Here is a 13,148-nt window from a genome sequence, read left to right on the forward strand (position 1 = left end):
GGTGTCTCCATTATCTCTCTTAAATAGAAGCATCCTATTCACATGATTCCTGCTGCTACTTACTACCTATACTACTAAGACATTACTACCCTGAAACTGGGTCCAGTAGGCCCCAAATGCGGTTCACCTCTGCCCCTGCCATGAACTTGAACCTTTTCAGAAGACCCAGTTACTAACACGTCTAGCCAAGCGGGTTCCAAACTTGACTGCAAAGTGGAATCACCAGGGGATTATAAATAAATAAAGAGAGAGGAAGGAAGGAAGGAAGGAAGGAAGGAAGGAAGGAAGGAAGGAAGGAAGGAAGGGAGGGAGGGAGGGAGGGAGGGAGGAAGGAAGGAAGGAAGGAAGGAAGGAAGGAAGGAAGGAAGGAAGGAAGGAAGGAAGGAAGGAAAGAAGGAAGGAAGGTGCCTGGCGCCCACACCTGATGTGCAACAGTTTGGAAACCATTGGTTTAGCCACATCTCCTGCAAAGCCCTTAAAACCCCCCAGATCCCCAGCCCTTTCTGTGCGTCGCCCGGAGGGTGTACCTTGAGGTTCCGGCCGGTGGGCCTGGTCCCGGCGCCTCGGTCCCCTTTCCCCCCGGGCCCTGCGCGTCCAGCTCGCAGCTCGGGTGCTCCGCGTGGGCCGGGAGGAGGCGGTGCTGGGGCTTCTCAGCCGGGACCAGGCAGAACCGAAAGCTGCCGGCTAGCGGGGCGGGGAGAGGAAGGAGGGGCGGGCGCAGGGGGAGAGGGACCCGGTGGCGAACCCAGAGCCGGGAATGCCCGCGGTGCGGGGCCCCAGAGCTGCCCCGTGGCCGCGTCCCGGCCATGGCTCTCCGTCTGGTCACCGACTTCGATCTCGGAAAGGACGTGCTTCCGTGGCTGCGAGCGCAGCGGGCGGCGGGCGCTGGGGTCCGCGGAGGCGGCGCAGGTGCTGGCGGCGCGCGTCCGGGGTGGCGGGGAGCCGGGGCGGGCGGGCGGGGAGTCGGCCGTTCATCCTCGGGGGCTCCCAGGCGGGTGGTGGGCCCCGACCAGACCGGAAGGGCGTGGGCAGCCGGCGGGCCCCCGCCAACCTGGGAAGGTCAGCGCCCCGGGCATGAGCTTCCCCGTTGGGGTCTGGGCTGGGCCCCCTCACCCCGGCCGCTGGGAGACCGTCGGAGGGGCCACCCCCGGGATGCATTGATTTTTCTAGCGAGTCCTCCAGCCTCCCGCCTCCCGCTAGCTCGTTGCCGGAGTAATTCACCTTCAGCAGCAAGGCGGGGGCCCTGGGGGCACTCCGCAGGTTCTCATCCGCGGGAGGCGTGCGGGAGCCGCGGCGGGGCTGCGCCCCCTGGCCCAGGCTGCGGGCACGGGGCAGGGCGGCTCCTTACGCTCCATTCGCATCCCCCCTGCCGGGGCAGGAAGGTTCAGCACCCCCGGGGCTCTGGAAGTTCTTGGCGCCGAGGAAGAAAAGAATCACGGCCCCCAAGAAACGTAGATAAATACTTAGTGGCACGGGTTGTCCCCACGTAGGTGCGACGCGCTCCTGCATCCGTGGGAACGGGGTCTGTGATCTAGGGGACGTGCCGCTTTGGGGGTGAAGTGCCGGAGGGCGCGGGTCCGCCCTCAGCGGAGAGCCGTGAGCCGACAGCGCGCTGTTTTCCAAAGCAGCGCCCAGCCCGCCACCTGCAGCCGGGGCGGCCTCAGGCAGCCGATGGATGCTCAGGTTTCCTGCCCAGCTTCCTCGGGGCGGTCGGAATACAATCCTGGCAGCGGAGACTTCTCCCTTCACCAAAAAATCCTTTGTTTTGATTTTGATCAGAGAGAGAGAGAGAGAAAAGTGACGTTTGAACCTTCCCAGCATGGATCAATCAAAACGTTAAAGGGGAACGCTGTGATTTCCCAGGCGGGGTGTGTGTGTGTGTGTGTGTGTGTGTGTGTGTGTGTGTGTGTGTAAGAAGTGTGTTGTGTACGAGTACAATGGTGCATCTTCAGGGCTTACATTCAGCTTCAAAGAAGTGAGACCCCTGGATCCCAACTGTGCTTGTCTCTCAGTCTCCCCTATTAGATACTGTAGACTGCTGGAGGACATTTTTTGGGAAGGACTCTCAAATGACCCATTTATACAACTCCCTTCTCCTTAATTCTGGTGGAAGGTGTCTATCCTTTCCTTATATCTTCACACTGTCCTGAGGCTTCAGTGGAATATTTGTAGGGTTCCTTGTCTTGGCCTATTGGCTGTTAGTTCCAAATAAGGAGCCATGTTTTTGTAGCTCAAGGCTTGAGTTTGACTAGTGAGTTGACTAATGACTAGTCACTAGTGTCATTATTAGCAAAACTTCTCACTCTGGGGGACATTAAAAAAAAGTCGCCTGAATATCAAAGAGCGTTTGATGGTTTACCTTTTAAAAATACAGCAGGCAGCTCCAAAGCGCTTTCCACCCCAAAGCGGTCCTTTCTCTGAACATCCGCCTTACATAGCTCTGCAAAAGAGAAGTTAGATGAAGTGTGAAATGCCACAGTCGTATGTTCCCTAATATGTGTTTTGATTGAAAATCTCTGTGTGAGCCAGTTAGATTTTGGGTTCCTTGTGTCTTTTACTCATCTGTGAAGAAATAGAAATTTGTGTATTGACACTCCACTAAACAACAGAAAGTTGGGGCCTCAGAAAGTAAACTTACTAAAAATACCAGATTTTTAAAAGTATTGGTAATTATTTGCTGTTTCAGAGCACCTTAGCGAGATATTCGTGTTACACTGACAGAAATTGTTACTACTGATCATTACCAGTGCGTGGTAGCTCAAAACCTTCCCCCCAGTTAATTTCTCTTCTGCTGTAATTTGTAGCACTGGCGGGAGAGTCTGGGATTCCATTTTATTTCTAGCACAGCTATTACTTCACACATTGTGCAAATTATTTTCCTTTCAAAGTCGCAGCTTTTCAAATGTAAATTGTGAATAATTATACCATTGTAATATCTCCTGCCTGCACACTTGCTATCTAAATTTGAAGCTTTAAGATTTTTTACATCAACAAATACAATTGAAGATTTCATAGTGGAGCTTGGTAGCACTGGTGAAGTATGACATATTCCTGGCAAAACAGCCAGGGCTAACCATGGAAATTCCCTCTTTTAATCAGTCAGGAGTCAAGGAGTAAGGCGACCAGATTTGGTTACAGCATCTCCTGGTTCTGGGTTGAACTTTGGGAAAATGGGTTCTCCTGAAATAAATGAGGAAAATATTTGTTCTTTTAAAAATTAAAACAATTATCCAAAAGAATATTTTAATACACGTAAGCTATAAATAATAACAATAACAAAACCAAACCATAGGTCCACCTTAAAAACAGAAAAATATCAAGACTTTGAGCGGCTCTTGTGTCCCCTATCGGATCCTTTTTCTCTCTCTATCCCTCATCTCCCAGAGGTAATGACCATTTAAACTTTTATATTTTAACATCCCTTTGATCTTAATTATAGTTTTAACCCATATGTAATTTTCCCTAAGGAAAATATTGGTAATTTTTTATAGAACAGCTGCCCAGCTGACTGCAGTGCAGGTAGTTTTCAGACCCTAGCTTGAAGGAACAGGTGACAAAGGTTTTTTTCTGATTACTGAACTTATTCTTCAATAACTGTTAAGCACCTTCAAGGGGCTCTGTTAGTCCCTGGTAGGAGGCAATAGGGCAGAGAGGGGTGCCAAGACTCGAGATTCAATTTTCATGTCTCTGACAGAAATTGTTACTACTGATAATTACCAGTGGGTGGTAGCTCCAACCCCCCTCCCCCCAATTAATTTTGCTTGTTTGTGAATTTTAAATAAATGAAAGCAAACGATCTGTATTTTTTTTTTCTTCTTTTTCTTCTCAATATTGTGAGATTTATCCATGTTGACTGCTGTAGCTTTAGGTCATTAATGTTCACTGCTATATAGTATTCCATCGTGTGAATATACAGCAATATGGTGAACATTAGATCCTCCTTTCAAGGAAGAACTTGTCCCAGGTGCTGGGAGAGTGGTCAGCAGATAGTCTTCTGCTGTCAGACCTTCAGGGATTGCTCTGACAGAGGGCTGACTGATCTTTTGGGTGTGGACCACTTTTAATTAGCGTGTGAGGTGGGGTATAAAGGCCTGGCCATTTTGACTTAAAATAGGACAACTTTGACCATCCGTTTCAGTTCTACGGGTTCCCCGGTGGAGGACCCTGAGGTCGCCTAAAGCTAATGGGCCTCCATTGCATCTTGACTTCTCCTTCCTCCTGCATGTTTGAATCCCACTTTACTAAGCACTCCCTCACAAACATCCCGGATACTAAACGGTCTCAGACCGCTTCCCCGAGAACCCATCTGCCCTTAACCCCCTTTTCTTGTTGGTGACTTCTGGGAGGTTTCTGGGATGTGCTGTCACAGTCAGCGCTTTTACTACCCTTGTGGATGTGGCCTGGTGCACAGTGTGCAAGGTTCTCTCGGCTGGATGTCTGACAGTGGAGCTGCTGAGTCATCGGCTCTGCACATCTTCATTCTTCCTGGATAGTGCCAAATCACTTTCCAAAGTAGTGGAACTTATTAATAACCCCATTTGTAGTATAGAGATGTTTTTGGTATCCTGTATCCTCACAAGCTCTTAATGTTTCCATATTTTAGATTTTTTTTTGGACAAATGGGTGGGTCTAAATATTATTTAATTGTTGTCTGAGGTTAAGTATCTATACACTGATTGGCCATTTGAGCTTCCCCTTTCATGAGATGTCTGTCATTCTTATGTCCACTTTTTCACCGTGTGGTGTTTTTCTTCAAATTTATTTTTAAGGGTTTTTGAAAAATGTATTCTGGATTCTAGTCTGTTAGTCATCATGTCTGTTGCAAATATTTTCTCTCAATGTTACTCTTTTTTTTTTTAAGTTCATGATGGTACCTTTGATACACAATTAATTTTAGTAGTCGAATTTATGAGTCTTTTCCTTTGTGGTTTATGCTTTTTGAGAATCTTTAAAAGAAATCCTCCCCTATTCAGTAGGCGTGAAGACATTTTTACATTAACTTCTACTATAGCTTTTTCTCTTCATATTTTGTTTTAATCCATATGGAAATTTATGATATGGGAATCCAGTTTTATTGTTTTTCCATGTTAGTAGCTAATTGTTGTAGAATCACTAACCAAACAGCCCTGCCACTTCTCAGTGACAGCAAAGGCTCTGTCACACATCAGTTTCCACACAGACACGGGCCTCCTTTTCTGGCTTCTTGATCATTCTTTGTTTTACTGTCCTCTCAGCACTGTCTCTCCTTTTCCCTCCCTAGTCTCCTTTTCTCCTGTTCATATCTTTTTATTGCTTCCTAACAATCACCCTATCCTTGCCTTGTCTCATTTTTATTCATAATGTGAATTTTAAATCATATAATGGTGTTCACTTCATAAGTTTAGGAATTATAATATCTGGTCACTGGGAACCTGAGGATTTATGTGAATTAGGCAAACCAGCTTCAACTTTCCATGAGTAATGACTTGCCAACACCTTTAGTATCTAGGTACTCTCCTTTTCTTTAGTATGTTTATTTATGCAAGTGTCTTATCAATCAAAATGCTACATTTTTTTTTTTTCCATGAGCACTGAGTCTTTATGTAAGGTGAAACCTCATTTCCTCATTTGGAATTGCTAAACTTCCTCCTCTGGACTTTCCGGTGATGAACCACTGGGAGAAGAGTCAGGATGAATAAGCAGAGAGGTTATTAAATAGTTCTTTTAAAAGGGTGTGCCTAAAACATGAGCAACTAATCCGGGGAAGAAGGGCTCCGATGAGTGTTGTGTTAATGGTGTGTGTTGAGACGTTGGTCTCCGAATTTCCCACAATGTCCAGTTTGTCTAATTCAAATGTTTTTGAGATGAGAACCTAGTACATCCCTGAAGGATTATTTAAACTGCAGTTATTGCTACCTAACAGACCCTCGAAGGTATTCTTTTTATTATTTCTTTCAACTGTCTCACATGGTTACATTATAAGCTAGTCCTAGTTATGCTATATAATGAATATCATTTAATATACAAGGGTGGGCAAAAGTACACTTACAGTAGTTCATCTGGAAAATAATACAATAATTAATAATACAAGAAAAACTATTTCATATACTCACAACTGTAAACCTACTTTTGCCCACTCCTGTATATTATAAATACAGTGTGCCCCCCAAAAATGTATTCACACGTTTTAACAGCTGATTCTATTACATTTTGAAAATGAAATGTATTTTAATAAACATTGCCTTTATAATTATTCAAAGTGTGAATACATTTTTGGGGGGACACCCTGTATGTAGGCTAGTGGTTCCCAGCCCCGATGCACATTAGAATCACCTGGGGAACTTAGCAACACATACACAAGAGACGAGGCCCCTCACCAGCCCAATAAAATCAGAGTATTGTGGAGGAGAGCTTGGGGATTAATGTTCTTTCAAAAGCTCTCAGGATGGTTCTAGTGCACAGCCAGAGTTGAGAACTAGTGGTTTAAAGGAATAAGCATATACCATTTGTTGTGATCTGTACTTTTTGGAGAATAGTCTTCTCTTTAATCTTTTAGTGATTTGAAAAATAGATGTGCTTTTGCAAGGAAATTGGATTTTCTTTTTTTTTTTTTTAATATATTTTTATTGATATCAGAGAGGAAGGAAGAGGGAGAGAGAGATAGAAACATCAATGATGATTGATCGGCTGCCTCCCGCACGCCCCCCACTGGGGATTGAGCCCTCAACCTGGGCACGTGCCCTTGGCCGGAATCGAACCTGGGACCCTTCAGTCCGCAGGCCGACGCTCTATCCACTGAGCCAAACCGGGTAGGGCGGAAATTGGATTTTCTTAGCAAGATTTCTTGTCAAGGAGTTTCTTATCTTAGCTGAAACCTTTTAAGTGTATTTTGGAAAAAGTCTCTCATTATCTTTAAAATCTTGAAAGAAAAAGAAACACTGCTCAAAGTATTGACTCATTGCATTCCAGAAGTTTTGAGTCATGTGCAGGGCGAAAAGAAACTCACTGAAATTCTCCTTAGATGTCCACAAAATCTACTGTAAAAGGACTTTTCAGTAATTATCCATTTTCCCATTGTAAGTGTGGTACAGGAAATTAATTCATTCTCTTTACCATTTTCTAAGGTTTGAATTTAGTCTGTGCCACTTTTTTCCATGTATGATACTGGCCATAAGTGTCTTAACCTTATTTAAACTCAATTGTTTTATCATTACAATGGACCTATAATACCTTACATAGTGTGGATGAAATAGAAATAAGAACTCTGAAAATTGTGAAGTGCTATTCAGTAGCAATCTGATTGAATCATGTTATTCTTTGAAGAGACCAAGTAATTATGCTTATTTTTTTTTTAATCCTCACCTGAGGGTATTTTTCCCATTGATTTTTAGAGAGAGTGGAAGGGAGGGAGGAGTGGGGTAGGAAGAGAAAGAGAGAGAAACATCAATGTGAAAGAGACCCATCGATTGGTGGCCTCCCCCATGTGGCCTTGGTCGGGTCACGGGGGATTGAACCTGCAACTGAGGTATGTGCCCTTGACCCGGAATCCAATCTGTAACCCTGTGGTCTGTGGGCTGACGCTCTCACCCAGGGGTGGGCAAACTTTTTGACTCGAGGGCCACAATGGGCTCTTAAACTGGACCGGAGGGCCGGAACAAAAGCATGGATGGAGTGTTTGTGTGAACTAATATAAATTCAAAGTAAACATCATTACGTAAAAGGGTACGGTCTTTTTTTTTTTTTTTAGTTTTATTCATTTCAAACGGGCCGGATCTGGCCCTCGGGCCGTAGTTTGCCCACAGCTGCTAACCACTGAGCAACCAGTCAGGGCAGGAAGCTTATATTTTTAATCAGTGGGAAATGTGTCTGACAGCCCAATATACATTGAACAGTATGTATACCATGTATAAAAAACACTTCTCTCCTTTCTTTGTCCTGCCCCCAGAAGATCATGCAACTTCTTCCTGTCAGGAGGGAAGCGAGCTCTCAGGATGATTCCTAAATTCTCAATGAAACGTATGCTTTGTCTCTAAATGGTTCCCACCTCCAGCTCTGGTGCAGGGGACCAGCTCCCCAATTATCTTTATTTTTTTAACCTTATTTTTTCCTTTTTAATCGGAAACACAAACTGAAATTTGCTATGAGTTATAGGGTATTTTGCATATGTTTTGTCTAAATATTGGAACTTGTCCTAATATTTAACGTCTAAAACACTATTCATGTGTGAGGAAAATGAGTCAAGTTAAAGCAATTAATTTTGAGGAAATTGGGGAAAGAGATATTTCTCCTTAATCAATAATGATAATTATAGATGTTGTATCTACCGGTATTTAAGTCCTCTAACTATAGAGTTGGATGAAATAGCCTAAAATTTTAGAAGAAACATGACACTCAGTTAACTTACATGTTAAATGTATTATGTTAGGAATCTTTATATCCTCCATTAAAATATGGCTTTCCAACAGAAAAGTACACAGATCATAAGTGAAACACCCATGCACCTCGCACTCCGAGCAGGAAAGAGCACACTAATAAACTCCCAAGGTCCCACTCGTGCTCCTTTCACGCTATCACTCATCTAGCACCATAGATTCATTTTGCCTTTTTTTTGGAACTTGTGTATAAATTAGATCATACAGTTTATGATATTTTTTTGGGAGAGGATAGGATCTGGGCTTCTTTTGGTCAATTATTTATGTTGTATGTTATAGCAAATTATTTCTTATTGTTGCATAATATTCCACGGTTTGGCTATTAACGGGATGTGTTATCTTTCAAAATATGCATATATTTCTGTTGGGATATATGTACAAGTGCAGTTGCTGAGGCATCTATGTTCAATTTCAGTGTATGCTGCCAGTTTTTCAATGTACAGTCCCATTAGCAGTGGGTGAAAGTTTCAGTTGATTCAAATTTCATGGTACCACATAGTATTAAAGCATAGTAAGTTAAGGGTTCATGTTATAATCTTTAGGGTAACTAATAAAAGAATAGCATAATGGCTTGGATCAGTTTCTGGCCTCTCTATTCTGTTCCAAAACAAACAAACAAAAAAAGCTGATGTAGCTATACTGATATCAGAAAAAGTAGTCTTTACAGTAAAAAGAATTTTTAAAGTTAAAAGACATTTTATAATGAATGAAAGAGTTGACTAGCCCACCTCCTCCTGGTTAAAAACCTGTGTGTGATTTTTTTCCAAGCCCAACCATATGCAATCACAAAAGCTTTACTTGGCAGGCCTCCTGGGGGAAAGCTGCCTTCCCCAAACCAGACTTGGTGCATGGCCAGGGCCCTTCAGTCCCTAAAGGGAGTTGCAGCCCAGGCCCTCCTGGTGGACCATAAAATTATACATAATTCCCAGCCCAGAGGGTTTTCTTCAGGAACCTGAAGTAGAGGTCTTCCTTAGGAGCCTCTGCACAAACCACCTGAGCAGGAAAAGGAGGGGAACCTTGAAGATACTTTTTCTCCCCTTTGACTCAGTACTCAGTACTTCTCCACACTTAGCTCTTCTCCCTCCTCCTTCCCTGAGCCCTTGGGTCCACAATGCTGAGGAGCCTTTTGTTGGAGGCCCCCTGAGCAGTGAGAGATCCCCACTTCTCTGCTGATCTGCCTGATCCTCCATCCATTTCATGGGGAAACAGACTGGGTGTTTTCTCTGGTTTAACCTTTTGCTTTACGATCACAGTAAGTGTTAAAGGCTTGACTGTTACTTGCTCTTATTAGCTTTTTGCTGTAATCTGCTACTGTGACAGCTCTGCTGAGTTTCTGACAGGTTAATCCACCAGGAAGCAATAGCAGTTCTACATTTCTATGCCCCTAATGAATAACATACATAAAGCAAAAGCTAATAGTGCTTAAAATTGATTGAAGTATAACATACATGCAGAAAAGTATACAGGACAAGAGTGTACAGCTCAGTGAGCTATTACACAGTGAGCATAGCAGTATATACAACATGCCAGCACCTCAGGGGGCTCCCGCTATACCTCCCAATCACTACTCCTTCCCTCTTCCTTAAAGGTCACTACTATTCTGACCTCTCATTCAATAGATTAGCTTTGCCTGTTTTTAAACTTTATATAATAGAATCATCAGTATGTATTCTTTGTACTTGGCTTTATACACACACACACACACATACATACACATACATATATATACACATATATATGTATATATGTATATTTGTTAGATATGCTCTTAAACATCTCCTGCTAGGTATTAACTTACTATTATTGTCTTTCAGGTGTTTTAGAAAATAATTATGAGAGTTTACGTGTATTAAATGTTGAAAGAAATGGAAATATAATCTATACCTATAAGGTATGTCTATGTCTCTCTTTTTCATTGTGGTAACATATACATAGTATAAAATTTACTATTATATTAACCATTTGTAGTCTCTTTTTAAAATTTTATGCTCTGTTTTACTGAGGGGTAACAAATAATTCTTGTTGACATTTAACCTTTAATATGTCACTTCTTTTATTTTTGGAGATTCAATGGGGTGATTTAAATTCAGTCCTTTTTAAATAAAATAAAACTGTGCATAATGTCTGATATAGTACTCAGGTTTTTTTTTTTAATAAATGAAAAGTTCCATTTTCTAGAGAAAAAGTGCCCAGTAGAAGATGTTTAAGCACAATTAATATGTTAAATTTTTATCTTTGAGGAAATGTAAAATATGATTATTCTGCATCATGTGTTTAGACTTAGATATATGCTAAGATTTTTGAGGTATTATTATTTAACAATGTATTTTCTTTCTTTTTTTAAATCCTCACTTGAGGACATGCTTGAGAGAGTAAGGGATAGAGAGAGAGAGAGAGAGAGAGAGAGAGAGAGAAAGAGAGGAGGGGAGAGAGAAACATCGATCGGGTGGCTTTTGTACATGTCTCAACCAGGGATTGAACCTGCAACCCAGATATGTGCCCTGACCTGGAATCGAACAGGCAGCCTTTAGGTGTAAACAGTAGGATATTGCTCAACCAGCTGAACCACTCCAGCCGGGCAACAAGGCATATTCAATGTTAAGTGTTCCAAGGAAAGAGAATTTAACTTTACTGATAATTTTATTATGGTAGAGAAACATGAAAATAATTTCAGTGGCCAGTTTGTTTTGCACAGTTGTATCACTGTACGTTTTTTTTTTGCTTAAAAAGTTATTGTTTTAAGTTGTATCTATAAGCAGGCTGCATTTAAGAAACCATATGATTAAAAACATTTTATTTCTAAGAACATCATGGCCTTGATATAGCAACTCCCAATATTCATTATATATATCCTCTTAAATAGATAGAAGTACAAAGAGATTCGCCCCTTCACCATGCGCAGTCCTGCAGTGTGCCCCGAACGCAGTGAGCTGTACACTCTCGATGCATTTTACCCTTTGAGCCCAGAGGAGGAGTTGAAATAGGTTCCGTCCCTTTCTGATGGGCACAGCATGCTGCCTTCAGAGTGCTTGTTGCCAATGTTGATTGCCTTCTTGCAGGTTTGTTTTAAAACTTGTAACATCCTAACTTTCTAAACAATGACATTTAATAAACACCTCGTTGCATTTTTTTTTTAGGATGATAAGGGGAATGTCGTCTTTGGATTATATGATTGCCAGACCAGACAAAATGAGGTAAAAATCACCGTGGATTATAAATTACTCATTGGTTACTTTACTGCTTTTACAGTTTTCCTTCTTTCTGCCTCCTTTTTCTGGATTCACATTCTCATTTTATTTTCTAAAATTTTAGTTTTTATTTCTTTGCCTTCTCTTCTCCCTTAACTCTCTTAGCACCATTATCTCTCTCTCTCTCTCTCTCTCTCTCTCTCTAAGTGCAAAGTCTTTTGCACCAAAACATCAGCTGAAGTCTCTTAGTCCTTTGAGATTTAAGCTAAATTGGCTCAGGCCAATTATCCGATATTCTGTAGGAATGTAGGGAGTCCAGTGCCCTCTCCAAGGTTTGTGTGCCCCTAAAAGCTCAGGATCTCACAGCGACCTCTAGCTCTGAGTTCTGCTTCTGTTAACCTTCACTTACCTCACTTTTCAAAGACCCAGGTATAGAACCTAGTCTGCTTTTCTCAAATTTTCCCCAAGCCACCCACATAAGGCATTAGATAATGTGATAGGCTTGTCCAGTTTGGGGGGCAAATGGGAGGAAGTCATTTGGTGCCCATATAAAAACAATCTACAACTGTTAAGGGATTAAGACGTCTGAAAATGTACACTGGCACAAAACATTGCTACATGAACAAAACAAGTTGCCAGGGTAATGAATTCCATTTATGTTTTAAAAAATTGCAGGAAAACTATGTTACACATGTGCATAAATATATATTAAAAACTCATTTTAAAAACTCCAGAAGACTAAAAAAAGAGCAAATTACCATCATGTTTCATTTTAGAAGAGAGTTAGGACTGAGTGAGCATAACGGAGCGCTTTGACTTTTTATTTGGTAGTGTTTACATGTTTTAAATATGGAGATTATGCTCGTGTTATTTTATACTTAAAAGGATAAAACACTAAACATTTTGTGTATACATCCATGATTCTTCTTACTTGCAAATTAGAATTCCTCAATTAGAGCAAGAGTCAAAGGAAACCAAACATTCTCACATAAATTCAGAGACTTCTTATTCTTAGTTCTTATTCAAAGTTCATTTTCTGTAATTTAGTGTGTTCTGACTTCCCCCAATTTTTTTTTTACCAACTTCTGGCCATAGGATTCTCATGTGTTCTCAGTGCTTTTTTTGCCTGCTGGTACTAATTACCTTCTTAATACTTCTACTATTTATTGTTTCTCTTAACCCACTGGTTCTCAACCTTCCTAATGCCACGACCCTTTAATACAGTTCCTCATGTTGTGGTGACCCCAACCATAAAATTATTTTTGTTGCTACTTCATAACTGTAATTTTGCTACTGTTATGAATATCTGATATGCAGGATGTATTTTCATTGTTACAAATTGAGCATAATTCAAGCATAGTGATTAATCCCCCAAACAATATGTAATTATATATGTGTTTTCCGATGGTCTTAGGTGACCCCTGTGAAAGGGTCATTCGACCCCCAAAGGGGTCACGACCCACAGGTTGAGAACCGCTGTCTTAACCCATTCTCCTCTGACATCTAAGACTCTTTGTTTTCTTTATCCTCTGAGTGTACTTTATAAGTT

The 13,148-nt window shown here is 41.8% G+C and overlaps 1 protein-coding gene across 2 annotated transcripts in view; it reads left to right on the plus strand.

Annotated features, from left to right (window-relative positions):
* Positions 1–697: 697 nt before the first annotated feature.
* GSAP (gamma-secretase activating protein) overlaps positions 698–13,148 on the plus strand; it is a 69,873-nt gene continuing 57,422 nt past the window's right edge. For both annotated transcript variants that reach the window (XM_059712749.1, XM_059712750.1), the window contains exons 1-3: positions 698–909; positions 10,226–10,302; positions 11,549–11,605. In XM_059712749.1, coding sequence (XP_059568732.1) covers positions 807–909; positions 10,226–10,302; positions 11,549–11,605 — 237 coding nt within the window. In that variant the 5' untranslated portion in view covers positions 698–806. The remainder of the gene's footprint in view (positions 910–10,225; positions 10,303–11,548; positions 11,606–13,148) is intronic.

This window comes from Myotis daubentonii, chromosome 10, assembly GCF_963259705.1.
Source record: "Myotis daubentonii chromosome 10, mMyoDau2.1, whole genome shotgun sequence".
Lineage (NCBI taxonomy): Eukaryota > Metazoa > Chordata > Mammalia > Chiroptera > Vespertilionidae > Myotis > Myotis daubentonii.